General features: G+C 31.7%; 5 protein-coding genes across 10 annotated transcripts; 3 read left to right on the top strand and 2 right to left on the bottom strand.

Annotated features, from left to right (window-relative positions):
- The first annotated feature begins 976 nt into the window (after window positions 1–976).
- Window positions 977–12,236, top strand: LOC138180800 (alpha-1-macroglobulin). Its single transcript, XM_069114996.1, has 25 exons — window positions 977–1,270; window positions 1,772–1,932; window positions 3,340–3,581; window positions 3,689–3,805; window positions 4,045–4,211; window positions 4,330–4,438; window positions 4,727–4,960; window positions 5,056–5,298; window positions 5,439–5,764; window positions 5,855–6,213; window positions 6,288–6,424; window positions 6,499–6,622; window positions 7,083–7,203; window positions 7,358–7,586; window positions 8,082–8,287; window positions 8,500–8,849; window positions 9,006–9,238; window positions 9,298–9,549; window positions 9,688–10,077; window positions 10,202–10,433; window positions 10,516–10,688; window positions 10,765–11,079; window positions 11,219–11,276; window positions 11,352–11,573; window positions 11,694–12,236. Exons 1-25 carry the CDS (start codon window positions 1,188–1,190, stop codon window positions 11,894–11,896), a joined length of 5,286 nt encoding a protein of 1,761 aa, XP_068971097.1. The 5' UTR covers window positions 977–1,187; the 3' UTR covers window positions 11,897–12,236.
- LOC138180805 (protein MTSS 2) lies at window positions 12,052–20,269 on the bottom strand. Of its 5 annotated transcripts, none has more exons than XM_069115003.1 (13): window positions 19,676–20,269; window positions 18,795–18,856; window positions 18,514–18,587; window positions 18,291–18,375; window positions 18,114–18,205; window positions 17,767–18,047; window positions 17,382–17,681; window positions 17,037–17,165; window positions 16,746–16,902; window positions 16,375–16,668; window positions 16,166–16,305; window positions 15,739–16,106; window positions 12,052–15,648 (listed from the first exon to the last, which is right to left on the bottom strand). In XM_069115003.1, the coding sequence occupies exons 1-13, from the start codon at window positions 19,745–19,747 to the stop codon at window positions 14,994–14,996; spliced, it is 2,709 nt and encodes a 902-aa protein (XP_068971104.1). In that variant the 5' UTR covers window positions 19,748–20,269; the 3' UTR covers window positions 12,052–14,993. The 5 variants fall into 5 exon arrangements, with proteins under 5 accessions (XP_068971104.1, XP_068971115.1, XP_068971135.1 ...); XM_069115014.1 differs by having other exon boundaries at window positions 16,746–16,815; XM_069115034.1 differs by lacking the exon at window positions 17,037–17,165 and having other exon boundaries at window positions 16,746–16,815; window positions 17,370–17,681.
- A 32-nt stretch (window positions 20,270–20,301) lies between these two features.
- LOC138180830 (uncharacterized) lies at window positions 20,302–22,522 on the top strand. Its single transcript, XM_069115069.1, has 6 exons — window positions 20,302–20,668; window positions 20,830–20,975; window positions 21,145–21,301; window positions 21,408–21,527; window positions 21,604–21,839; window positions 22,389–22,522. Exons 1-5 carry the CDS (start codon window positions 20,383–20,385, stop codon window positions 21,753–21,755), a joined length of 861 nt encoding a protein of 286 aa, XP_068971170.1. The 5' UTR covers window positions 20,302–20,382; the 3' UTR covers window positions 21,756–21,839; window positions 22,389–22,522.
- Ppat-Dpck (Bifunctional Phosphopantetheine adenylyltransferase - Dephospho-CoA kinase) lies at window positions 22,107–24,618 on the top strand. The gene is made up of 5 exons (XM_069115057.1): window positions 22,107–22,871; window positions 23,029–23,372; window positions 23,429–23,683; window positions 23,770–23,952; window positions 24,051–24,618. Exons 1-5 carry the CDS (start codon window positions 22,277–22,279, stop codon window positions 24,252–24,254), a joined length of 1,581 nt encoding a protein of 526 aa, XP_068971158.1. The 5' UTR covers window positions 22,107–22,276; the 3' UTR covers window positions 24,255–24,618.
- A 36-nt stretch (window positions 24,619–24,654) lies between these two features.
- On the bottom strand, window positions 24,655–26,165 carry LOC138180836 (intraflagellar transport protein 22 homolog). 2 transcript variants are annotated; one of them, XM_069115083.1, is made up of 4 exons: window positions 25,625–26,165; window positions 25,287–25,456; window positions 25,015–25,214; window positions 24,655–24,920 (listed from the first exon to the last, which is right to left on the bottom strand). In XM_069115083.1, the coding sequence occupies exons 1-4, from the start codon at window positions 25,757–25,759 to the stop codon at window positions 24,751–24,753; spliced, it is 675 nt and encodes a 224-aa protein (XP_068971184.1). In that variant the 5' UTR covers window positions 25,760–26,165; the 3' UTR covers window positions 24,655–24,750. The 2 variants fall into 2 exon arrangements, with proteins under 2 accessions (XP_068971184.1, XP_068971194.1); XM_069115093.1 differs by having other exon boundaries at window positions 25,652–26,161.
- Window positions 26,166–26,830: the final 665 nt, after the last annotated feature.

Raw genomic sequence — 26,830 nt, 5'->3', positions numbered from 1 at the left:
CGTATGTGATTGTCATCAAAGTAAAGGCGTTTTTAAAGATTTCAAGGTTACTTCTATTTCTTTATTAAATTATATATTTTTCATACATCAATCGATGCGTTCTTTATCCTCTATAAAAACATACTGTGGTGTTTATATACAGAAGCGATTAACTTAAAAGATATTTTAACCACAAGTTAACGAAACTTTTCATACGAAAGACAAGGGAAACATAAATTGGTTCTGCTTTTCTTTGTCTTTTATACGATAGATTGTATAAAATTAAAGTTAAAGTATCTTTCAGACGAATCGTTTAGACCCTATACTTTTATCGGTTGCGATATATACTCTGTATAGAGATACACCCTCTGAAATTTCCTCTCTGATTTTGTATGATTAAATAAATTGAATGAAAATCCATAATAAACCTTGATAACTTTTATGATAACATAGAGTTATTGAGAAGAAGATATGCAATGCATGATGTAAACATTAAATCACTGCAACATTATTAATGTTGAATTATGAATATTGAATTAAGAAATATGAATCGCAAGAAACAGAGTTGAGGCGAATTCGTCCGCATATACTTCTCAGCTATATAATTTAATTATCAGTAATTAAACAAGAAGAATGTCCTACGAAATATAATATTACTTGTGACAAAGTTATTACAGTTCTTTATTAAGTATATTTCAATAATTTTATAATTATTCAAATTAGTACAAAAAATTATTATACTTCGTTCTTTATCGTAGATATCTTATTATTTTGTTAGATCAAACACCAAATTATACATTTTCTGAAATGTACAGAAAATTCTTTTATTATAATATTCCTTACCTCTATCAACAATTTCATGTTTCATCGTACGTTAAAGCTTGATAAGTGACATAGAAGAAAATTGAACGTACGTCGTACGTGTTCTATTCGGTATTAGCGAAACGCTTAACCCTTCTCCTTACAGATTCAGGGGGTTAATAAGAGGGACCGAACGAATATCGTGCTTTCAGTCTGCGTACAGCGCAGAGCTACGTACATATATTAACGCATTGTTAAACGTTCTTTGCGTCTTTATCGTACAGGAAACGATACTTACCATTTAATGGGCGAACAAGCTAGGTCTTGAATAAGCGTTAAGCATGTTCGCGAATATAGTTTGTCGAAACTAAATGTTAGAAACAGTGTGACTATAAGAGATACGTACGATGGGTAAATTGGTGTTTTTGGTGCTGTTTGTTTATTCTGTGGGAATTTCACGCTACTGCGAAACTACGTCGACTCCAAATCGGTAATTGTAGCCGATTAAATTCTATGAATTCAAATTCAAGATAAAGATCAGATTATCGATCACGACAATGTCTTAATGGACGTGTTAGACGTCGATAACTTTACGAGAAGAATATGCCACCTTGAAGTACTAACTAATTGCGCGTATAATTTTCGTAAAGACTAGATAATATATAGAAGAAAGATAGGAAGAAGATAGATAGAATATAAATAAAGTATAAATGAAAAAAATATTTAATATATAATATTCAGGAGAAAAATTGTGCGACTGTTTGATAGAATCTCCAAGCTTGATTTCTAAAAAGATATCAACTTTCTTACTTAGTTACGATATTTGGTAATACACAGTGGTATGCCGATAATCTTTAACGTATATAAATTTGATCGATGTAATATTACGTCGTTAAACATACGTATGCACTGCAGGGGTTGCAGAACAAGATGAAAAATAAAGTTTGTAGCATATTATTTTGCATTTGTGCTAGCTCTATTTTGTTTTTAGGGGATATGTGTTTATGGCACCGAAAAGATTATTAGCCGGCGAAACCGAAAGCGGCTGTTTGTCTTTACACAATTTGGAACTACCGGCTCATGTTCTTCTCGAGCTAATGCCCACGATAGAAAATCAAGTATTGGCTCGTACTAGCGCCGTTGTAAAAACAGGTAAATACACTTGTAATTGAAAGAAGAACTGCAAACCAAAGAATATTGCAAGAGTAACGATAATCTTTATTACGCCACTATTAGTTACTTAAAATATTCTTGTCATACGAAGAAACAAAGTTCAATTTTGTAAGTTTTAAATTAATAATTATTAAAAGATTATTCACGCGTTACATCGTTAGTTGTCTTGATAGATGTTTGTAATTTGTATATACTCGTCTTTATTGTACTGCGAGAATAGATTCACAGTTCTTTGAGATCCAATCTAGACCTTTGACATCACATTGTGTATGTACGTTATACATATTATGTATGTGCTCAAGATCATCGGTATCATTTCGATAAGCGACCTCCGTCAATGGCATACATAAACTATATATGAAATTTGCAAGATGTATCTCAATTTATATTAATTTATACGAATTTATATTATTTATTAATTTAACGAAATGTCGATGAGTTGTTAATATAGAAATACCGTTGCGTTAAATTATTACTGATTTTGATTTTAAACGTTAAACACGCAATTCTTCAATTAAAATTACTATTAATGAATTTTACTTAATTTTACGTAATCTTTGTTGCGATAACGAGTAAGCACAAAACTATCAGGATGTAAGAGTGCTTAGGTGTACAGTAACGTAGAAGATAAAGATTTTACTAATAAAGATCGTTCCAAATTCTACGCTTTTACTGCTTAAGGAGAAAGATGATATTTGGAACAACGTTTTACAGTATAAAAGAATATTTTGAATAACTCGTTATTTTGTAGTTAATTTACAATTGTCTAGCCACGCGAAAAATGACGTAGGAACTACAAAATAATCAAAGTTTCGACTTTTAAGAAATTCTTTTCCTGTCCTCTTGGTTTTCATTTTCTCCCTTATCTCTGTAGGTGTTTTCATCTCATATCGGACTCTTTAAACAAATCGTAAATTGAAATTGTCGCTTCCTGCGGGGGGACTGAATTGGCCGACTCCCTCTCTGCAGAGGAAATAAGCAATCGCTAGAATATATACATGAGAAACCCATTTATATTATTATATACGGGATGAACAAATTTAATCCTATTATTATTGAGAAAACTTTAGTATCAAATGTTTTTTAAAGCTCGTATGGACAACTGTAGGAACAACGATTATCTAAATCGACGTGTAATTAAGCGGCTAATTGTTTGTAGCCTTTCTTGGTATAGCAATTTAACGATTAAGGATATCCTTTTGCGTGAATGCATTTATGTCAGACGAAGACGATTGCTTCGATGTTGCAAGCTAACATGGAAAATAATCATATATTACATTTTCAAACTTAATATTAAAAATTATAAGCACCAGTTCAATCCCAAAACTTTCTTTCTTGATGTTATCTACGAATTATATATATCAATGACTGTTTCCCTTTTTTTAGGTACAGAAACATGCCTGCACTTAACAGTACCGCAGACTGCTTCCAGAACCGCAAGGCTCCGATTAAAAATCAAATTCGACAAGTATCCCGATTACGTCGTGGTATCGGAATCAACCGTAGAGATCGAGGATGATTCTTTGATCACCTTCGTAGAAACCGATAAACCGACCTACAAGCCCGGTCAAGACGTTAAAATCAGAATTCTTATGCTTATGCATGATTTAAAACCGTCGCAAAAATCGGTGAGAAATTACTTCGTTCCAAATTTTTCGTTAGATTTCTATTGCTTCTCTGAAGTTATCGTTTCATCGTTACTTTGAATATGTTTCAAAATTTTCATTGCTCGCAGATTCCAGAAGTATGGATCGAAAGTCCATCGTTAGTGAGAGTAGCGCAATGGACGAACATAAGCACGGAGAACGGGATGGCTCAGTTGACGTTTCCTTTGTCTCCGGAACCAACCTTGGTAAAATCGAAACGTCTATGGAGAAAATAATTAAATGCAATCAAGTTAAAGAGAAAGTTAGAAAGAACCGAATACTTCGAATCAAAAGATAGAAAGAACAAATCGACTAAACGAGAAAATAATTGTTTCAAAGACTAAAGACAAGTTGCTATTTTGTTAGATAAGAAAAATAAGAATATGATGGTTTTCTCTATGCTTAAATAATTTTATATAAACCCTACGTGTAATTTATGTAACAGGGAACGTGGAACATAAAAGTAATGAAAGAAAGAGAGTATTCTAAGTTGATTCACACTACTCGATTTGAAGTAGAGAAATACGTTCTGCCAAAATTTCAAATAACCATCAATTCACCACAATATATTCTTGCGGATGTGGAGAACGTGACTTGGAACATCTGTGTCAAGTATTGTTATCGTATCTTTACCATAAAATTTCAAATATTATGAACAACGTTGCTAAGCTATTACATTAATACGTAAATCGTATTATATATTAAAATTAAATAATGATTAATATTACAGATATAGTTACGGTAAACCTGTGAAAGGTAATCTATTGCTGAAGTTAACTCCGCAAACACCAAGTTGGAGAAGATTGCCCAATCTTCCGGCAATACGTTACGAAACGGAAGTACGTATATACGAGCCGTTTAATGTAAAAGTGGTGTAAGTAAAAAAATGCTTGTTACCGAATAACGAGGAACAGAGTAAGAGTTCCATAAGGACGATTGTTGCTTATTTTGCCATTCACCAAGAAACTAACGAATATATACTTGTTCTCGAGATTTGCAGCTAAACCAAACAGGCAAAAGATCGACCTATACCACTTTTGCATCAAACGGGTCATACATTTCTTCTATCGTATTCATTTTGATTATCGAAATGGAAAGGTATATCAAAGACGAAATAAATATTTTAGCTCGATAAACCGGATGGTTGCACCGAATTTGTTCTTTCTGGAACGGTTCTTGGGTTGGCGCATTGGAAAATGGATCCGAACAATATCGTTCTCATAGCTGAATTCACAGAAGATGGGACTGGTGTAGTAGAAACTACGATTAGTAGAACCGTAGTGATGCACGAAGCACTGAAATTAGAATACGAGAATTATACACCTAAATACTTCAAGTTCGGTTTACCTTATCATGGAAAAGTGAATTTTTATCTCATGCTTATGTTACTCGAATATAATTTTTAATCTGTCAGTGGTAATAATTACCTTATTTAAATCGTATCTTTTTATGATAGTTACGAGTTTTGCGACACGACGACACGCCTGCTCCGAACGAAAAAATTCAAATTTGCCTAAAAGTACGTGGAAAAATCGAATGGGACAAAGATGTTGTAGAATGTCGTGATTTTATGTCATCGTCTGATGGTTTCGTCGATTTTGTCGTACCACCGCAACATAAAAATATCGTTTTGTTAAGCTTTGTCGCCACCGCCGTTGATTATCCGACAACCTATTATCCACCAGACCAACGTTGGAAAGTAAGTAACATTAATAGTAACTTATTAATATTGCTACTAACTATCGTTAGAGACTTATCAATCCTAATAACTTTTTATGTTTATAAACATTCAGATTTTAATTTCTCATAAATGTTGGTCTCATATACAATTTATTTCAGGTTTTCATGAATCAACCATCAGCATCTACCACCGTGAATCCTTGGTATTCTCCGTCCGATAGTTACTTAACTGTAGCTCGGGGAAATCAACCGATCACGTGTGGCGAAAAGTATTCCTTTAACGTTATGTATACGACACCTCCTAACATGAGTGAATCCATTTCTTTCCATTATTCGATCAATTCCAAGGGAGGTATTTTAATATATGGACACGTAAAGCACAAACCTAATCGGGATACGGTGTTGAATTATTTTGAATTTCACAATTTATTGGGTTCTATTGAATCTTTTGCTAACAAAACGGAGCAGGAAGCTATAGTACACAGGTAAATTTTTCTAATATTTTTATACTACGATTTCTAAATTGTGTCATCGATAATTCGTTAGCTTTCAACTAAAAAATATATATTTTTTAGATTCCCATTAAGCGTTAAAGTAACGCCAAGCATGGCTCCAGTTTCGGAATTGCTACTTTATTACGTACGATCAGATGGTGAAATTGTCGCAACAACTTACACAATAGAAGTTGGCCACTGTTTTGAGAACAAAGTAAAAACCGCATGGCATACTGATGTTCAAACACCAGGATCGGCGACTCAGTATCACGTCGAAGCTGCTCCTGGATCGCTTTGTGGAATCTCTGCAGTAGATAAATCGACCCTATTTTTGGGTAAATCGAAATCCAATCTGATCAGTGCCACTCAAACGTTCGACCAGTTGAGAAGATTTCATCCAACTCCAGAGCCACATTTTCTATCGGCAATTCATTGCAAATGTACGTCCTTGAATTATTTATAACTTTGATATAATTATTGACGTAATTTGTAATATTAAATTTGAATTGTACAGCAATGGCATCAGAAGGAACGAACGAAGAGATCAATCATTTTCCAGGATTTACCGAATTGCGAAAAAGGAGAAACACGAAATACAACGTAATATACAACAAAAGGGTTAACTATGTGGACGCTGTACAAGCTTTTGTCGTAAGATTTTTTGCGTATGCGTTCATCCCTTTAACCTCTAGACACTCTAAACGATTCGATCTTGATTTTCATAGGACTTTGGAGTGATTGTAATGAGCGATCTCGTATTACAAACACGACCATGCCCGTGGATGTACATGGAACACACAGATATGTTTCTTGCCTCCCATGTGTCTTCTTTCAAGTCCTTCCATTCTGGCGAGTTTTTGTTAATCTTTCTTATTACTAACGAATTTAATGTCGTGTAACAAAGTACGAAAGGTACGCAATGCCATCGTTTCCCTTCAGTTTTTTACAAACATAAAGATATCGTAGGTCATTTTATAAACTTCAATTAGCAACGAATCTGTTTTTAAAAAATTACATTTACTTGGCATGTCTAATGTATGAGCAAATAAAAGAAAAGAAATCGAGTGTAAGTTTGTACGAATCGATGAGATATACATATATGTATATTTGCAGAACTAGAATAAACGAAAGACATTCTTCGATCGTTCGTCCAAGCTGACGATTGCAAAGAAAACAATCGCGACCTATGCATTCGCAAAACTAGTGGATTTTAAATTCAAAGTTTCACGCTCCATGCTTGCAAAACTTCTTTATGGAAGAAAGCGACTAAGTATAAAAACATTGAAATTTTTAACTTGTCCAATAACAGATGCTGTTGCTGCTGCGGCCATGGACCCAGGAGTAGAATATGTTGACCAAAATCCGGCTCAGACGGCTACACTTAGATCATATTTTCCTGAAACGTGGTTGTGGGAATTGGTGCCTACTGGGTATGATTGAAATACATTTTAAGAGCGTACTGAATATTTCGAGAGTGCTAACAATCTTTCTTATATGTCTTGTGATAAATACGTTTCTTGTGGATTACAATCAAGATTCGATCAGATTTATTATTATAACTATATATTTAATTATTTTTCATAGAAAAGAGGGCAAAGTAACGATAGAACGTACACTTCCGCACACCATCACCGATTGGGTTGGATATACAACATGTATTTCGCCGGTTCACGGTCTTGGAATAGCCCCTCCGACCACTATAACAGCATTCCAATTGTTCTTCTTGGATTATAGTTTACCGTACAGCATAAAACGTGGAGAAATAATGCGTTTCAAAGTGTCCCTTTTCAATTACATGCATCACAGTTTACCTGTAAGTGCATCGTTATAAGTTCGTCTATAACACAGTGGCGGATCCAGAAGCCTTTCTGAGGAAGAAGTAACAAAAGGTGTAAAAGTACATATATAAGTACATTTTTGAACCTTATTTTACAAGATATAAATTTACTTGTAATTTTTATTTTAATATTTCTATCTTGTACCATATCTAACTAGTTTTTCAAACTGTGACATAATATTTTTATATTTTATTAGTCTTGAGGAGAGGACAGGCGACCGCGCTACTGCCCTCATTCCGTTTGAATCTGCCACTGTTATAACAAATAAATTTTTAAGTACTAAAAGATATGAATTCTCTTATGCATGAAATTTCGTATTTTTAAATATACTTTCTAATAGATTGGTTTTAGGCGTATACCGTCTACCAAAATTGCATTTTATTTCAAATAATTTTTCCAACTCCAAAATCCATGTAACACGAAATTCGTATCCATGTATTTAATAATTTGTTTCACTTATTAATATACAGGTAAAAATTAAAATGGAAGAAGTAGAAGGAATTGATTTGCACTCGTCGAATTCTATCGCCTCGTTCTGTGTAAAACCACGAGACAGTATTGTCTACCAGTACATTTTGAAACCACGAGTAATCGGAGAAGTTAACGTAACAGTTGCCGCTTTCATAGACACTGATTTTCCTGAACCATGCGGACCAGAGACTGTGGTATTTACGCGGTAATTAAGAATAAATAAATAGCTCGTACTGTAAAATAGTAAAAAAAAAAAAGAAATTTCCTAATAGGAAGTAAGAATAAATTTTAATGACACAAGAAAATAAGAAATAGAAATTAATAATTAGAATTAATAATTATAATTAGAAATTAATAAACAAATAACTAATCTATTCATATTTAAGGAACGTAATGCCTGATCTATTCATGTTTAAGGGACGTAATCATGAAACCGATTCTAATTCTACCCGAAGGTTTCCCCATGGAAGAAACGAAATCTACGTTGATTTGCCCGATGGATTTCAGCGATGATTCCGCGTTCATGTGGGAATTGACATTGCCTGAAGATGCGGTACCGGATAGTGGGAGAGCGTATTTAAATTTGATAGGAGACATCTTAGGTCCGGCACTCGAAAATTTAGATAAACTTGTACAATTACCAAAAGGTTGCGGTGAACAAAATATGGTACTGTTTGTTCCAAATATTCACGTGATTAAATATCTGGATGTGATCGGAATCGACAATCCTGAACTTCGTGCGAAAGCGATTAGAAATATGGAAAAAGGTATGGTTACATATTTTTAAGAAAAAGGAATATTTTTTAGGAAGAATAATTAATGTACTTGATTGAAATTTGTTTTATAACATTGAAAAAAGAACTTCCATTTTTTATTGATCAGTTAAGGCAGTATTAACCGTTTTTATTATATATTGAACTTAGGATACCAGAGAGAGCTAACGTACAGACATGTGGATGGTTCTTATTCTGCGTTTGGAAGTAGTGAAAGCTCTATATGGCTGACTGCATTCGTATTAAAATCATTTGCTCAGGCTGCAACCTTGATTCATATCGACGAACAGGATCTTAAGCTATCTGTTAGCTGGATCACATCGCAACAATTGGAAAATGGTTGTTTCCCCGTAATAGGCACTGTCTTTCACAAACAGATGAAGGTTCGCCAAATTTTCAACTGTTCGAATGTCTCAATAAATTGCAACAAGTTTTACTTTAGGGCGGCCTTGAAGAATACGATGGCTTGTCATCAGGAATAACAGCATACATCCTAATTTCTTTGCTCGAATCTGGTGTTCCTTTGTCATCGTCTGTTGTTAATAATGCCCAGAGTTGTTTGGAAAAGGGAACAGCTAGTGGTCACAATAATCTACACACTACGGTTCTCACTACATACGCGTTAGCATTATTGGGGGATCCAAAGGCCAATTCCAGCATGACGTCTTTGATGAATCTCGCTACACGCTACAAAGTGAGAATGAACATATATAATCGATCGGGAAATATATCTTATTTCTAAACTTTTTTTCTTTTTTATTTGATGCTTAGTTAAAATATATCTATAATTACGATTTTATTATTCTTAATACTTGATCTTTTTACGTTATAGAATCTAGTTTGGTGGGAGGATAAAACTAAGCCTTCAATCGGTCTAAGCATCGAAATGACTGCATATGTAATTCTTACCTTACTGAAATTAGGTGATGGACATTTGATTGAAGCCTTGAAAGCCGTTCGCTGGATATCAAAGCAAAGAAACGCCGAAGGTGGATTTACGTCTACTCAAGACACGGTTGTTGGACTGGAGGCTCTTACGAAATATGCTATGACTGTACAACATAGAAATATCGATTTGTCTGTTCTTGTCACTGCTAAGGAAGTGGATTATGTCTACAAATTGCATAACGAAAATCGTATGGTTCTTAAACAAATTCGTTTATCTGTTTTACCAACTATCGTAGAAATCTTTGCTCAAGGCAAAGGATGTGTTTTAGTACAGGTAAAGTAAATGTCATTATCTTTATTCAAGAATACAGGAACTTTGCTACGAACTCTGTAAATAATTATTTACTTGCAATTTCTTTTTCGTTGCAAATTATATAGACATTGCGTTTCAATTTTAGAGCAATCTTAAATACAATGTCCCGCATAGTACCGGTTCGGATGCTTTTGATCTTTCGGTGAGAGCCCGTTCCGTTAGTCATGGAAACGAATGCTCGTTACAAGAAATTACAATCTGTGCTCGATATAAGCTGGCAGATGAGGAAAGTAACATGGCTTTGCTAGAAATTGGAATGATAAGTGGTTACGTGCCTGATCGGGCGAGTCTTCACTTGTTATTAGATCCATCTTCAAGTAAATTCACTCTCTTTCCCATTACAAATTGAATTAACGGATAATAATACGATATTAATTGAAATCTATTCATAAATTACAGAAGTTAAACGATTCGAGGAAGACCAAGATACTATGACGATTTATTTTGATAAATTAACTGGACAAAATACTTGCGTCTCGTTTAGAATAATACAGGAGTACTTTGTCGATCATCTTAAGCCAGCAAACGTGAGGCTTTACGATTACTATCAGCAAGAGCTTACCGTATCCACTGTAAGTCCAGACGATTTCTATTCAATTTTAATTAGAAAAAAAAAGATGTAACGATTGATAGAATAAATGTTTTCAGAATTACACAATCGCTTCAATTTGTAGCAGCGCGGAACCAGTCGATGAACAAACAACGCCAAATCAACTATCTACTATGAAGCAATATAAAGAATTTAATACCAGTCCGGTGAATTCCTCTTTCTTCGTCGTCAATCATGAACTAGCAGTGCCAGATGGAATAGAGGGACCAATTCCAGTTTATATGAAACCGGATGCCTATGATAAAACAGAAATGGCTATCACTACTAATGGATCACCTGATTTAACACCGACATTTGCAACGGAAGACCAAACTGTATCAACTATACAAATAGAGAATGAAGAACCTGTACAGGTACTTATATACATTTCAAACTTTTTTAATCGTTGCAAACGACTTGCGAATAATTAGTCAAATAAAATTTGTCAAACAACGAAAAATTGAAGAAAATAAAAAGATTCGTCGAACTATCGATAGAGACAATTTCTTACAGGTGGAGCCAGACATTGAAATAAAGAACACTACAACAATCACCGAGACGAATATTCCGTGTAAGTAAAATGTATTTTACAATCTACAACAGTTACACGTACAATTATCGTTTCTCACGTTACATGTTACTTTAGTGCCAACGGGAGTAAACCAATCTTGTCCCGTATGTATGGAGTTACCGTCAAACATTAGCGATGTTTATTGTTCAGCAAGTAGCGCGGTTAAAGTAGCAATCAGACGACTTCGCAAAGTGAGATTGCTGCTAGACTTGCATTCATCCCGAGAAGTTCAACGTCTTCGTGCCACGGTCGAGTTCACTTTAAGCCCAAATTGTTCCTGTTTACAGTTAGATAACCGTACGTAACGTACTAAGAGACGGGGTACACATTGATAAGTTAAACCACCATACCTCGATACACATAACACGTACACCGTTTTACAATGTATATTTAGTATAAAAAAATATTTTCTTGCAGCTGGAAGTTTTGCATTAATCATAAACAAGGATAACGACTTTCTTGCATCCAGGGATCAGAAGCAAACACTGAACGATTCGTTTCATATATATGGTTTACCAATGGTAAGCGGTATGCCTTGCAAATTGGCCGAGGCACGAGCCTCTTGTTTCAATGAAGAGAACATTCAATGCACGTACGAAGATCCCTCGGTTTACGGTTAGATTTAGTATACCTATCTTAATGTGTTTAATGCGCAAAATGTTTGAAACCGATTGTGTAAATTTCGATTACAAGGATATAACACTGTATGTTCTGTTTTCTTTTTTAACTGAACTAATTTCGCGCAGGGTATATACATGAATCTTTACTCTTTTCATTTTCTGTTTTTTTTTTATCTACAAATATATCAGTTACATAATATGTAAGTAATCATAGGATAAGCTATAGTCCACATGAAAACATAAACGAACATCATCGTCGCAATTAGTTATATATGTATCAGGGAATGGAAAGTTCCTCTTTTTTTATATATATTGTGAATAAAGTTTTCAATATAGTAAATTGATTAATTTATTCCTTCGTAATTTTATATATATGTATATGTATATATATGTATATTGACAAGTGAACACGCAAAAAAGCGAATATCGGTTTTTTGTTTGTTATACTTTTATTTATTTATTCTTTGTATCTGATCTGCTACTGAAATAATTATTACAAATTAACAATCACCTCTCGAACTTTTTACTACATTAAATATTATTTTATTACAGCAGATTTTACGGTTATCTATTTTATTATTACGGCTCTTTTTATTTATCATACTAAGTGTTTGTCATTTAATGCTGATGGAATTGAAACATTTTCTCTTTCTTTCTTTTTGCACAGCTACAGAGAATATTTATTATAAAGCTATCGATCTTTCTTCTCTTTCTTTCTTTCTTCGTCCTTCTTTTTTTTATTGTTATTTATGTAATTTCCTATGTTCGACTTCAGCATTAAATACCAAATCGCATTATCACTGGAAATGTGTTCGCTATTTATCCACATTTGTAAACGGTAAAATGCTTGCTCGAAATAAATAAGACTATTTGCACTGTTCGCTAGAGAAACTAACCGTAGCGACGTTTCACTAAAGTAAAATGCAAAACCTAACACCTGCATCAGGAATGAAAGGAACGATTTTTGAATGTCTATAAATTGGCAGTAGCGTTTTCAGTTCAGTCGGCGTCGTTTCCAAAGATTTCAATTATACTCTATTCAATAGATATTTTTTGCTTGTAGTTAGTACATCACCGTTTATCCGTACGAATAAACAACACGGTACATGTAGTAGATATTATAGAATCCTATTCGCAAATGGTCACTTAAGAAAAAACGAGACGAATACGATTAATAATACTTTGTTACACTGGGATCATAATTTTCATCAGTTAGTTAAATATGCGCAAAGGTATACATTCACCAAAAATGATGTATTAACGCACTAGTAATTTTCTCGCCGATCTGATATACATATATACGTTTACTTTTAATATTTACCGATATTGGAACAGCATTGCCCAGGCAGAACACAAGTACTGTGACGAAATGTTGACTCAATATTTACGAGAATATTGGTCGAACACGTTGGCAGTAAATGCTCGAGTAAATAGTAAATGCACATATCTCAACAGCTCTCCTAACTTCGTAGATATCGATATTATAAAACAGTATTGTACAATACTTACCCTAATGTCAAAAAACACAGTGATACAAAAATTCGGATATGTAGAATCAATATGCAAGAGACAGACATTGCAATCGCGAAGTATTCTAAATACAAATCCATGGTATTCCGAAATATGGATATACGTTTTAAAACTAGGACTAAGTGGTTATCATCAGTTTGCTGGAAAAGTGATCCACAGTTAATAAAGATAAAATAGAATCCTTGAAATAGTAGATTACTAATTATTGAACAATTTAGTAATTATTTACCAATTTAATAATTTTGTTGTAATTTAACTAATAATCCTTAGATTTCTAAAATTTTTTATAAAATATTATTCATATATATCGTTTACTATTAAAAAAAAAGTTGGGGAATTTTTACAAACATATCGAAATTAAGAATTTTTTAAAAGTGTCACTTCTCTAGCAAGAAGGCGGTATGTGTAAAAGACAATTGGTATAATCTAAAAAAATCTACGCTAAGTTAATACAAAAACTTTCAAGGTGTGGTAAAATTAACTTACGAATTGTTCAAACAAAAAAAATAATGCAGTAATACTGTAGTTTGGAAAATATAATATTATTGTATATCGATATTGAATAAATATTAAAGATATAAATCTCGATGGAATCGGGCCAATACAAAAACTAATTCTAAAATTAAGTTCTACCTGGGCAGTAATACTCACATACATTTACGTTCAATTTTGTCATACCAAACAGTATTATATTGGTTGACAAATGCTACTATTAGAACCTGTGCTCGCATGGAACACGATACTGAGTAGAAAATAAAAATAGTCTGAAATAAAAATGACAATTGTGTTTGTGCGCTTCATACAGGAAAATGAAAGACAGACAATACAGGTAAAATTAATCGCTACATGTAAAATAATAATACATTAAGACACGAGCTCTATATTAAATTATATATGCAGATTTTGTATTTCTTCTTTAAATTAAAATATAAAGTATTAAATTGGTACTAAAATATGATTCAGTCAGTCAGGTTTTCCATAGTACTGGCAAGCATCAGGCATTAGTATCAAACATCAACTTAAGTTAAAACTTAAAGTTGCAATAATATGTAAATATACTACTTTAGTTTATAAATATATTATTTAAATCTTATTACTTTAAATTATAAAGTACGTGTACGATATAATAAAATTGGGCTCTCTAATTAAACAAGACACGTCGTTTTATCTTTGCACTGAATTAATATATATGTATATATTATATATATTATGACACGCATTGTGAAATATAAATTAAAGATGGATTTAATATAGAGCTTGCCTTCCTTACATAATTTTAATCAAACTAAACACGATATTAACGAATTCAGGTAAAAAATTGGCTTTACTCTTTGAATTTTACATCAGTGCACCGAAATGCAAAGAAGTCAGTCTAACTGATTATCAATTACCAAATGTACGTTCGTAAAGGTACATATATACGCGTAATAAGCGCAATTTTATTTGGCGATGTAAACACGTTATTGTTCAGACTTGATAATGCGTGTTGCGATTGTTACAACGGTCGCAAATATCAGATGCATCAGAAATAACAAAGGAACTTGTACGAACATCCGTATTATAATACTCAATAAATTTTAGGTGCTGAACGATCGTTAATGGGACCACTGGTTTTCCTTAAAGAGGTACCTTTTCGTATTTGATCCATGAGAGAATCCCTGACTTGTAAAGGATCCATAATGGGTACACGATTACCCATTATGCGTCTTACGCTTGCGGATCTACTCGTTGTATTATTTCCTTGCAAGTTTTGCTGTTGTTGCGCTAATTTAGCATTCAAAGTCTCGAGAAAACCAGATGGTGTTTTAGAATTTTTGCTTATCTGCTGCTCAATGGAGTGCTTTCTGGTAGATTTGGGACTACTATTCGTATTGTTACCACTTGTGGCATTATTACCTGTACTGTTAATGAGCTTAGCACTGAGAACCGCCATAAAACTTTGGCCAACCCCTCCCGGACCTTGCCCTTGAATATTTACACCTGTATTGACAGTAGTTATTTGTGTAGTATTTGAATTACGTTCTTGAGAAGCTGAACGAATGGCTGCACATGAACGTTCAACAGATGATCGAGTTACTTGCAACACAGCATTATGCGGTAATGTAGCAGACGCATTGTTATGCGACTGTGCTTGTCCTGTAGCTTTCCGTAAAAGAGATGGACTAGCAGGTGTATGACGTAACTCTGTAAGAGTCCTTACTGTTTCCGACACTGAGATAGATCTGCAATATAGAATATATATTACATTACATTAGCGTTTTACGTGCCATTGAAATCTTTCATAATAGACATGGAAAAGAATTATATTCTACCGTTGAGGAGTAGGACTAGCTGTAGGTGAAGAACCTTCTAACAAAAACGCTGGCGGGGGAGGAAGATTTTCAGTTTCGTCGCAAGTATTATCAGTGCGTTCATCGTTAGAACCTGCTGAAGGATTATTGAATGTAGCAGTTATAATAGTAGACGTTCGTCTTGTTGGTGGTGGAGGTTTATTCACTTGCTGCATCGATCCTCTACGGACCGTTAAAGTAGATACAGCACCAGGTACATTCCATGCATTTTCACTTGGATTATGAAGTGAATGAGAATGCGGTATAGTAGTTTGACTTCCATATCCACTGCTAGATTCAATACTAGATTCTGATGTTTGACTTCCACCATCTTTTTCCGTAATTTCAGTCTAAAAATATATTTAGCTAAGCACTTATAGTCACAAAATGTCAAATGTTGTTGCCTTACCTTTTCAGTTCCTGGTGCTGATAATGAAGCAGGAGGTGGTGGTAAAGGTAACTGCATCTCTTGAGCGCGACTTGCAGCTAAATTTGCTAATTCGTGCATGTTCACATACATTGGTTGTTGAAGTTGATGAGTTGCTAATTCTGTATTATATCGTAATATTATATGTTATTTTCTAAACATTAACATAATTCATAAAGATTAATAGAGACCTTTTGCTAAGTGTGCTGGAAGTGGTAACTTAGGTTTCCCTCTAGGACTTCCAGGAGGTTCATTTTTTACTGGAACTGTTGGTCGCTCTAAACTGGAACATCTGTTTGGTATAGGAGGGCGATGACTACCATTATTTCTACGCAATTGTACTCTAGATGCTTGTTGATTAGAGGAAGAACATGAAGAGGAAGAAGAAACTGGAGAAGCAGGTTGACTATGACAACAGCTACTATTATCTGGAGCTTGGAATGTGTAGACACTGAGTGCTGGTCTTTGATGGCCTTTTTCATAAGCTACAAGAATAAGTGTAATATTATAAATAAATTATACGTTATTCTTTATCATATATTTTAATTAATAATTTTCTTACCAGAAGAAATCGTGTGCGGCCGTTCGTTGATTGTGTTTTGATTTTGCCTATCATACTGAACTGATGTTTCCTGCAAGTCAGGCCAAGTAGCAGTAGTTACAGGTCTTGTCGTAGTACAACCAGTATTTTGATTAGTTTGAGAAGACACATTTGATACCTACGACAACACAGTTTAACTTCAAAAACATAAAAAAGATATACACCTCAAAGGATGCAGTGCTCTATTGAATATTGCAAATAAAAAGGAAAAATATGAAGTGCTGGCAAGCAACTAGTGTCTAACAACCTTACCTGATGTTCAGAGATTGGTTGTGTGTATAACGTGTCCTGAGAAGTGAAGCCAGAGTCACGGGAACTACCATTTACCAAGTGGCGTAGTGTCATCATACCGTTGATGCTGGAGGGCCTGACACCGACAGACTACAACGAGTACAACATCGACTACCACATACACACTAAGCCGATGCCAAGTGGCATTCATGCTATGATCCATAAGCAACTACTTGCTTAAAATACGGCTAGTGCATAAATAGTGAAACTAATATGCCATGCACAAATGATTGACATTCTTAGTATAATAACGAAGCAGAACGAAAAAGATGTAATATCGGTTGCTTATGCTACCGTAATTTTCACCTGAGAAAGTGATCTGTGCCAAGGGTGTCCAGATGGACTTGGATGACTTTTACAAGAACCACTGCTGCTACTAGTCAAAGAACTAATTGAACACATTGAACTTTTTCTTGACCCAAGTGACAGAGAAGGACTTGAGGGCGGCGTAGCAAGTGACCACTGTGTTACATCGCAACCTTTTATATCTGTTATCACTTGCTCTGATGCAGGAGGTAAATGATGTGGAGAGGCTGCATGTCGTTGTAATTGATCAGAAACCTCTTGCAAGTGTGTCAGTTCCATTAGCATTGCAATTTCTTCATCCTATGTTTGTTTTTTACATGTTGTTAATAGTGTTATTTGAAATTAAATTATTAATTACCCGGTAATTATAATTGATGTTACTAACAAGTACTGGTTTCAAAAATCTGGCAAGAAGACAATATCTGCCCCTTTCTTCGAGTAAAGCCGCGCGAACGGCTTTTCTTTCCGTTTCTTCTAAACTTAACCGTTTTTCTTGAACAACAGCAGCTGAAGATTCTAGCATTCGATTCAATTCAATATCACCTGATAATGTTCCATGCCCTTGTGTCTGTCCTTGTAAATGATGACCTTTTCGTGCTTTTTTCTTTTGCAAACGTAATGTATCAGTAGATCGCTTTCTTAATTCTGCTTTTGCTTTTTTATATTCTGAAATTAACAGAATTTCAAGTATATTTCAACATTTTCAAATATGTTATCATTAAATATACTAACCTTTAGCATGTTCTTTATCTAAATTTATTAAAGATTTTTTCCAATCTTCTAATTTTTCTTGAAGAGGCAACACCAAGCAATCCATAATAGCACTAATAAAAGAATATGTAAATAAAAAATGCTTATTTAACAAATAAATATTAAAAATTATTAAAGTAATAAATAATGAAAACTTACCTAGTAAATGATTTCATTCGTGTTTCTACTGCTTTATGTCTAAGACATATCCGGGTTAAAGCAGTTCCAATTTCTTTTGTTGCACCTTAATTACAAATATTTTATTGGACTAAGAGCTAACATTTAAAAGTATTTCATAAAAGATTAAAAAAGAAAGTATGACACAAGCAAATATTGATGTATGATTGTTTATAATAAACATAGAAAATAAGATATAATTCACCTCTTGCACTAGTTGCAGCATCAGCAATTTTTTGAAAGGTTTCAAGATATGCAGAAATAGCTAAAATAGCAGCCCTAAAAAAATTTCTAATGTAATTAGAGATATTATTTTATTGTAAAGTAAATTTTACAATACATCTGTAATTAAAATATAAGCTTGCAGTAAATTTTATTTTTATGTTTTATGCACAATATAATTAGTATTACTATTGAATACAAAAGTCAAATCTTAAGTTTACTAATAAAATAAATATTAAACTGTAATCAAAATATAATTATTACCTTAGACAAGAATGTAATTTGGTTGCTTTTGAAATTAAATCTTCCCATAATGGTGCTCCATTCTGAAAACAAATTTTTATAACATTTTCTTGTTTACAAAATAAGAAATATATAAATAATTTATATATACGATTTTTATACATTGTACAAATACATATTATTACATTTGATGTAGATACTTTTATGTTATCATAAAAATACAACACATTTAATAGGGTAATGCAATCACATACGCCTACCTATCTTTTCTGATTAGATAATTTTATGAACTAGGAAGCTACCTGAAGAAGAAAATTGAATTGTTACATAGCTGCAATATTACATGCATTTTTTGTGGCTGTTTAATAAAATTAAATAACACTTTATAAAAAATTTATATATGAAATTTATTAAATAGGATTATTTTACATAATTTACTTTGTTATAAATATTATTCGATGCTATATTCGTTGTTTACTAGTTCCATCAAGTAAAAAGAATATATACATTTATTATCTTGGAAATATGAAAAAATATTTCGGAGCAGTATTATAGAACTAGAACAAGTGTAAATTAGCTATCGTCCTCGTTTTATCGCATTAAAGTATCTCAATGGTTTCGAAGAGTAGTTTCCAGAATTAGGACAATGGAACCATATTTTTGAAAAGTACCATAAGAAAAAATAACTAAAGGAATATGTTGCCTCTTCGGTCATACTGATTTCATAATATTTACGAAATATGTATATGTATTAAGAATAGCTGCATCGACAACGCGCCTTGGCCTGCATCGTTACTTGTGCAAAGGTAGAAAAGCGTACAAAAAACAATGAACAGGAAAAAACGCGGTCGCGCTCAAGCAAAATAAATATCGAATATTGACACACCATTAACGTTACTTACCTTCATGTCAGTTATAATCTGTTGAAAGAGGCCACCCAAAGCACTGCACTCTCTCTCAATTGTTGCATCCATCTTTGACTATCCGAAACTTTTTCCTTACTTGGCCCCGATAAAGTTCTTCCACATTAGAATCGTAGAATAGTTTCACTTTTTGTTATCCATATAGATATATACAAAATTTCCATAAGAATATCGGCGATTTGTAAGATTCGCCATTTTCGTAACAAGACACAAGTTTGAAGTAACAGTAGGGAAATACAACTGAGTGTATTTACCTACACTGAGCCTCTCATATATCTCATATATAATAAAACAATTTGGAAATCGAATGATCACTGTGCTATTTTCACAAATATTCTCCAACAATGTGCAATCATAACACCGATTAATTTTGCCAAGGAAAATTGTAAACACTAGAGGACGGGTATCTCAACACAACGCACTCATTCTGACGAGCAAGTATGGCTCGCTCTCGCGTCTGCGTCGATTCTGTTTTCGTTGCAATACCTGAATATCTGTGCCCCCTACGGCGACCCCGTTTCACAACTTCAAATTGAGGATTCGGGGTATATCTAATCGTTACTCAGGGTAACGGCTCTCTCTACCCCTTAGACTTTAGACAATCACTTCCGGAGTGTCGACTACTTATTGAAAGAGGACATCCTGCATCATTTCTCGCTTATTCTGATTGGTTATTCAGAGCAGTTATGGGGAAATGTTTGCCATATGTAGATTCCTATCTGCTGTTCTTGTTCCTAGATCGTACGATTAAAAGGGGTTTCTCGATTCGAATATTGACACGAAACACATGTGAAATTAGAAATAATTTAAAAGAAACAGAAACTATGAGCCTCATATTAAAATATAACGAATCATTTTACGATATCTTACTTAAATATTTTACAACGTTAAGTGAAATTACAAACATTTTTAAATTTATTGCCACTACTGGATTTATCGTAGTTGTTTCTTTTATACTCAATTACATTCATGGTACATACATTTTGAAATTTCAAACTTCTGATAGCTGATAATTCCATGTAAATTAAAATCTTATTAATTCAGACCTTTTTATATATTATATTCAGCTCTGTATATAGATTATAGATAAAAAGAATGTTTTTAATATCTTAAATTTTGCGTTTAAATTACAGATTATCGTTCTAAAAGAATCACGAATGAGTCGAAATACGACTTATTAGAATTACAAAAGTTTAACACGTATAATCGAGTAATCACCAGACATCAAAGTATTATCAGTCATAAAGAAATGTTAAATGCTTTGGAATATGCGACTGATGTAAATTGCTTACCTATTAAATATCATTATATAATATGAATTATACTATAAAATATTAGATATAAAATTCTGTATTAAAAATATTTCTAAACATATTTATTCAGTTTAACTTTATTTTATGATTCGTCATATTTATAAAATATATAGAATTATATGTATTATTTCTTAGAAATGTTATGACAAATTTTATGCATTAAAATGCATTGATATAATAGTAAATTGTCCACAATTGGTAAATGTAAAATCTCTACCTTATGGTTTAACACCTTTCCATCGTGTCTGTTTCCAAGGTCATAAATGTTTAATTGCTTTTATGTTAGCAAAGGGTATGTATAAAATAGGATAATAACACAAAACAAAATTACAGTATACATAATATAATTAAATATTATAATACACGTAGGTCTCTTTCATTTCTAAATTTGCATATAGGTGCTGACCCTTCCCTTGTCACAACAACAGGAGAGAATGCTTTATGTATGGCTATTTATTATTTTCTTAATAATCCAGTGGACGATGACTTTTCTTGTCTTGAAATGATTGCAGAAACTGGTTAGTTATTACGAAAACTTAATTTATTTTACCAACATATTTGGTATTTTAAACATAATATTTTCTACTTTCATAGGATGTGGATTTGGCTTTGAAGACAAATGGTACAATAGCTTATTAGAAATGGCATTTAATAATAATCACATAAAATTAGTACAATGGTTAATTCTACATCACAAACTCTCCTCGCACAAGTCCTTGCGTTGTTTTTCTACACCACCAATATGAAGGAATTATAAATTTAATTAAATGTTATGTATATATATATATTAATCATTATTTTTATTCATTTTTGTATATGATATATAAAATGTAAGTTATGATATGATATGATATAAATTACAAATATAGGTTATGAATAAAAAATGCAATATTTTGATTAATATTTGTTAATGTTAATTATTTACTTAATGTTTTTTCACTAGAAATTCTTATTACTTTCAAAAATTATAAATATGTACTATTATTATTTGTAACAAACCCAATAATAAATTAAAAATTGAATAACAAAATTAAAAAAACTGATAGTAACAGGTTTGAGCATTTGTAATTACGTCTATATACTAATACTTTATATACTAACACAATTATATTCTTGATGATAAGAGAATTTTTTAATATGTTACAAGTAGTCGATATGCAAAAGTTTAATATAATAAAACACGCATGAGCATAGCACGACAATATACGTTACATTTCAAATAAGATATCATCAAAAGATAAGGTTAAAGTTTTAGAAATTCTCTTACATGATGGCAAATACCGGTTTATTAGTTTTAACAAATCCTACAAGAGTGATGAAATTATTACCGATGATAAAAAAACACGTATTAAAAACTTTATATATCCAATATTTTCCAGAAAAGAATATATTTCTCTCTGGTAATCAAATGATTACAAATCCTCAGTGGCGAATAAGTCGTTACGCTCAAATCGTTGCCGATATTTATATCAATACATCTACTATATTTTCTCCACTTGATGTTCGAGTGTTACTTACAAATATGAAAAATCCTAATATATCAGTAATAAAAACCAAGAAACCTGTGGAAATAGTTATTTTTGATAAAGCTTGTAGTAAAAGAGAAGCTGACACATTCATTCAAGATTATTTAGCAAACACTTCCATGGGTTGTAGTTTTATTAATTTTACCGATGATCTAAAATCAGGAAAGTTAGATAGTATAACATCTTGTGTTAATGAAGAAAAAACTTACAAGAATGTAGTACTTGGTGGTACATTTGATCGAATACATAATGGGCATAAAATATTTTTAAGTGAAGCTGCATTGCGTTGTACAGAGAAACTTACAGTTGGTGTAACTGATACAAATATGTTGTCTGGTAAGAGTATACAGATAAATATAAATTGTAAGAAATGTAATTCATATATTACTGATTAATAAATTATTACAGAATCTCATAAATGAAAAGTTGTTTTATAAATTAAATCTTACATAATCCTTAATATTTTAACTAATCTACTGAATTAAATTTTCAGCAAAATTATTGTGGGAACTGATAGAACCTTGCTCTATAAGAATTTTAAATCTCAGAGACTTTCTAGAAGACATAGATCCAACTATAACATATGAAGTTATGGCTATAAATGATATGTACGGACCAACTAAATATGATTCAACATTTGAGATGATAGTAGTTAGCGAAGAAACAAAACGTGGTGGAGATAAAGTGAATGAAATGCGTGAGAAAAATAATTTAAACAAATTAGACATTCATGTCGTGAAATTAATAAATGATGAGAATCATAAAAAACATGAAGAAAGTAAAGTCAGTTCTAGTAATCAAAGAATACGATTATTGGGAACAAAACTTAAAGCTCCTGTATGTATTATACTAAATTGTATTATACAAAGGTTTTAATCGTATTAACTTTTTAGCAAATAGGGAATAAACCTTTAAAACCTTATATCATTGGCTTGACTGGTGGTATAGCAAGTGGAAAATCATCTGTAGCTGAGAAACTACAAAAATTGGGTGCCGCACTTGTCAATTGTGATAAAATAGCACATGATTTATATTTACCTGGTAAAAAGTGTTTTGATATGATAGTTGAAAATTTTGGTCCCACTATTTTGAAACCTGATGGATCTATTGACAGAAGAGCACTCGGAAATATAGTATTTAATGATCAAGTAAGCTTTTATTTATTTCATATTATTACTAGTACCTAATATTGATATTTTTGGGCTTATATTTAAAAATATAAATCTATTTATAGACGCAATTAAGCAAGCTAAATAAGATTGTTTGGCCCATAATTTTAGAAGAAGCAAAGAAACAAATATATGATTTCAACACAAAAGGATTTGATATAATTGTAATGGAAGCTGCTGTTTTGATTCAAGCTAAATGGCAACATGAATGTCATGAAATCTGGACATGCATTATTCCACAAGAAGAGGTAAACTTTTAATTTATAGATTAAATTTTATAGATTAATATTTCATGTTATTATCATATTATTATTATATTAATTATATGTTATATTAATATTCATAGGCTATACGACGAATAGTAGAAAGAAACGGATTAACCGAAGCTGATGCAAAAGTAAGAATTCAAGCTCAACCAAGTAATGTAGAACAAATCAAAGAAGCAAATGTTGTGATATGTAGTTTATGGAGTCATAACATTACCGAAGAACAAGTGCAGAGGGCATGGAACGAATCAATGACATTTTTAACCAATCAAGCAAAAAGTTAACAGAAATTATGTTAGTATAAGATCGCAAATATCTATTAAAGTCCTTATTATTTGTTTGTATAAAATATAATTCTTAATAAGTTGTGCTAGTTCTAAATTACATTTGGATAAATTTGAAACGTAATTTTTCCCATATTAATTGAAATGATTAATATGTTTTTAATTATAAAAAATATTTGTATGAGAGAATAAGATTAGTTTTAAGAAATAAAAATTTAGGGAGAGGAAGTATATTTGATTATATTACTACAATGCATACATATTGTGCAAACAAAATAATGTTATATAATAAATTTAAACTTTTATATACAATACATAATATTCACGTGTAAGTATGCTATAATTATAATGCACGGAATGTGAAGATACATAAATATTTTGTAAAAAGATAATTGATTTTCTTGCAATAAAATGTTCACATCAAAAATAAATTTTTGAATATAATTCCTAAAAACAGATGATAAAAATTTATTATGCTATATAATATTGAATAATATTATTTTGTAAACAATATGTTTTCATTTAAAATATTTTTATCTTCTTGATTTATGTAATGATGCATTTTATTAAGTATTGTACTTATGAATGATGCAAAATCTGCTTTTAGCTTACTTCCACCACTTTCTATATTACATTTAACATGGGATACTTTCATAAATGTTGAAGCTGTTTATATAAAATAAAAAATTATAATAAAATAAAAATATATAATTTTTTGCGAATATTACGATTATTAATATTATAGGTCATAGGTACTCACAAATAATTTTTGATATTTCTGGATTTCTTTTTTCTGGGTCATAACAGAAAATTGCACATCTATCTGGATCTAATTTTGTCTGATCAATAAAATAATCATATAATTGTTGAATTTCTTTCAAACATTCATTTGATTTTCCATTATATACAAGTATAACACCATGCACATCTTTTTTTATAGCTGGCCAACAACTTTCAAATCTGAAATATTTTTGCAGCACATTACACGTATTATATTATTTTTTAAATAAATAAAGTACCATTTATATATACTTATGATCTCCACTACAGTCCCATAATTCAATATCTTTTGCGATATGCTTGTTATTCACATTTATGTTTTGTACTTCAAATTCTAATATTCGAACACCTTTAGTTGGATGATAATCATAGGGTATTTCTGTAGCATCGGCAAGAAAATTAGATATCGTTGTTTTACCAGTCTAAAAAATATTTTTTAAATAATTGAAATTTTAGAATTAACTCAATTTGTATTTTTGTATACATTATAGATATACATATTGATTACAAGTTCTATTTAACACTACTTTTACATATAGTAGGTGAAACAAACAATGCAATAAATTCTTGCATAATAAAACAGTAATTACATAAAGATTATACAACTGAAATATTACCCTAATAGGTCCTGTAACAATTATCTTTAGTGGCTGCATATTGTATGTGTACTTTAATTTTGTGCAGACACTGTACTTGAACCTAAGTGTTTGGAAAATTGTCGCCATAACAACTACTTATATTTATGAACTTTATAGTTTAATCAGCTTTCTAATAACAAATCAAATATTTATATTTAAATATAAAAATTTATATTTCGTTGAAAATGGAAGAAAATTTGTATTTTAATGCGTAATAAATATTGACAAACATAAAATTTATTTATACATATCAATTTATTATGATACATAAACATGTCATTTGAATACAATACAATGAGAAACAGATACAAAATAAGGATATATTACATATTAACCGTTTTAGAGCCAGGGGTTTTTAATAATCTGTATCGGATTGTGCCATGCAGCGCGATAACGCTTCAAATTGACGATCGTGACCAAACATCGCGACACAGTTCACTACAGTACGCGAACAGCGCGATCGCGCTGCGTAGCGCTAAAACAGTTAAAGTACAATTTTCTTAAAGAAAACAGATTTTCTGGAAAAATGCAATTTGAATTACACTTTCTTGTTAATCATATATTTACAAACACTTTTACATTATTATCATGACTATTATTAGTAAAATTCTTAAGTAGAATTTGATTACACATGAACTATTAATAAAAAATTACATAGTTATGTAATACAAAAATGTGAAGATAATATAAGATAATAATGTAATTTGATCAAATTACATGATAAGAGAAATTTATTGATAATTCTAATATATTTTATTTGCTATTTATATCATAATGCAAAGTATATAAGAAAGAATATTTCCACAAATCTCGTATTTTGATATTTAAATACTACATATACATAACGGGATCTGTATAAATGAATTCGTTATTGTAAACGAAGAGACTGAAGAAATGGATTGTATTCGCTATCAGAAGCGACGCGAAAGCCGACTTCGGGAGGAAAAAAGCACGAATCACATGACAGAAGGAATTATCTAAAAAAGGAAGGAGCTTTTGTTATCTGTATCCATTTAAAATCTGCATTTAATAACGTGTTTAGGGAACAATTGTAGATAATAATGAGAGGAAAAGAATTAAGAAAGATTTGGTAAAAAGAATAAAAGAAATATATGCGAAAACGAGAAATACAGCCAAAGTGAAAAGTAGTCGCAAAAG

This window comes from Bombus flavifrons, chromosome 1 (assembly GCF_040668555.2).
Source record: "Bombus flavifrons isolate JBK064 chromosome 1, iyBomFlav1_principal, whole genome shotgun sequence".
NCBI classification, from domain to species: Eukaryota; Metazoa; Arthropoda; class Insecta; order Hymenoptera; family Apidae; genus Bombus; species Bombus flavifrons.
The sequence above is the reverse complement of the archived record's forward strand: the minus strand, read 5'-3'. Positions and strand labels throughout refer to the sequence as shown.

Bases quoted from the DNA above. Each gene is read 5' to 3' on its own strand.
- Ppat-Dpck (XM_069115057.1), top strand. From the start codon at position 22,277: ATGATGGCAAATACCGGTTTATTAGTTTTAACAAATCCTACAAGAGTG. The intron at 23,684-23,769 runs GTAAGCTTTTAT...ATCTATTTATAG, and splicing joins ATATAGTATTTAATGATCAA to ACGCAATTAAGCAAGCTAAA. The intron at 23,953-24,050 runs GTAAACTTTTAA...TAATATTCATAG, and splicing joins GCATTATTCCACAAGAAGAG to GCTATACGACGAATAGTAGA.
- LOC138180800 (XM_069114996.1), top strand. From the start codon at position 1,188: ATGGGTAAATTGGTGTTTTTGGTGCTGTTTGTTTATTCTGTGGGAATT. The intron at 4,212-4,329 runs GTATTGTTATCG...TTAATATTACAG, and splicing joins ACTTGGAACATCTGTGTCAA to ATATAGTTACGGTAAACCTG. The intron at 10,434-10,515 runs GTAAATTCACTC...CATAAATTACAG, and splicing joins GTTATTAGATCCATCTTCAA to AAGTTAAACGATTCGAGGAA.
- LOC138180830 (XM_069115069.1), top strand. From the start codon at position 20,383: ATGGGGAAATGTTTGCCATATGTAGATTCCTATCTGCTGTTCTTGTTC. The intron at 20,669-20,829 runs GTACATACATTT...TTTAAATTACAG, and splicing joins TATACTCAATTACATTCATG to ATTATCGTTCTAAAAGAATC. The intron at 21,302-21,407 runs GTATGTATAAAA...ATTTGCATATAG, and splicing joins TGCTTTTATGTTAGCAAAGG to GTGCTGACCCTTCCCTTGTC.
- LOC138180805 (XM_069115003.1), bottom strand. From the start codon at position 19,747: ATGGATGCAACAATTGAGAGAGAGTGCAGTGCTTTGGGTGGCCTCTTT. The intron at 18,857-19,675 runs GTAAGTAACGTT...ATTTGTTTTCAG, and splicing joins AGATTATAACTGACATGAAG to AATGGAGCACCATTATGGGA. The intron at 16,306-16,374 runs GTCTCTATTAAT...GATATAATACAG, and splicing joins TCCAGCACACTTAGCAAAAG to AATTAGCAACTCATCAACTT.
- LOC138180836 (XM_069115083.1), bottom strand. From the start codon at position 25,759: ATGGCGACAATTTTCCAAACACTTAGGTTCAAGTACAGTGTCTGCACA. The intron at 25,457-25,624 runs GTAATTACTGTT...AATATTTTTTAG, and splicing joins TTCAGTTGTATAATCTTTAT to ACTGGTAAAACAACGATATC. The intron at 25,215-25,286 runs GTATATATAAAT...AAAATATTTCAG, and splicing joins GACTGTAGTGGAGATCATAA to ATTTGAAAGTTGTTGGCCAG.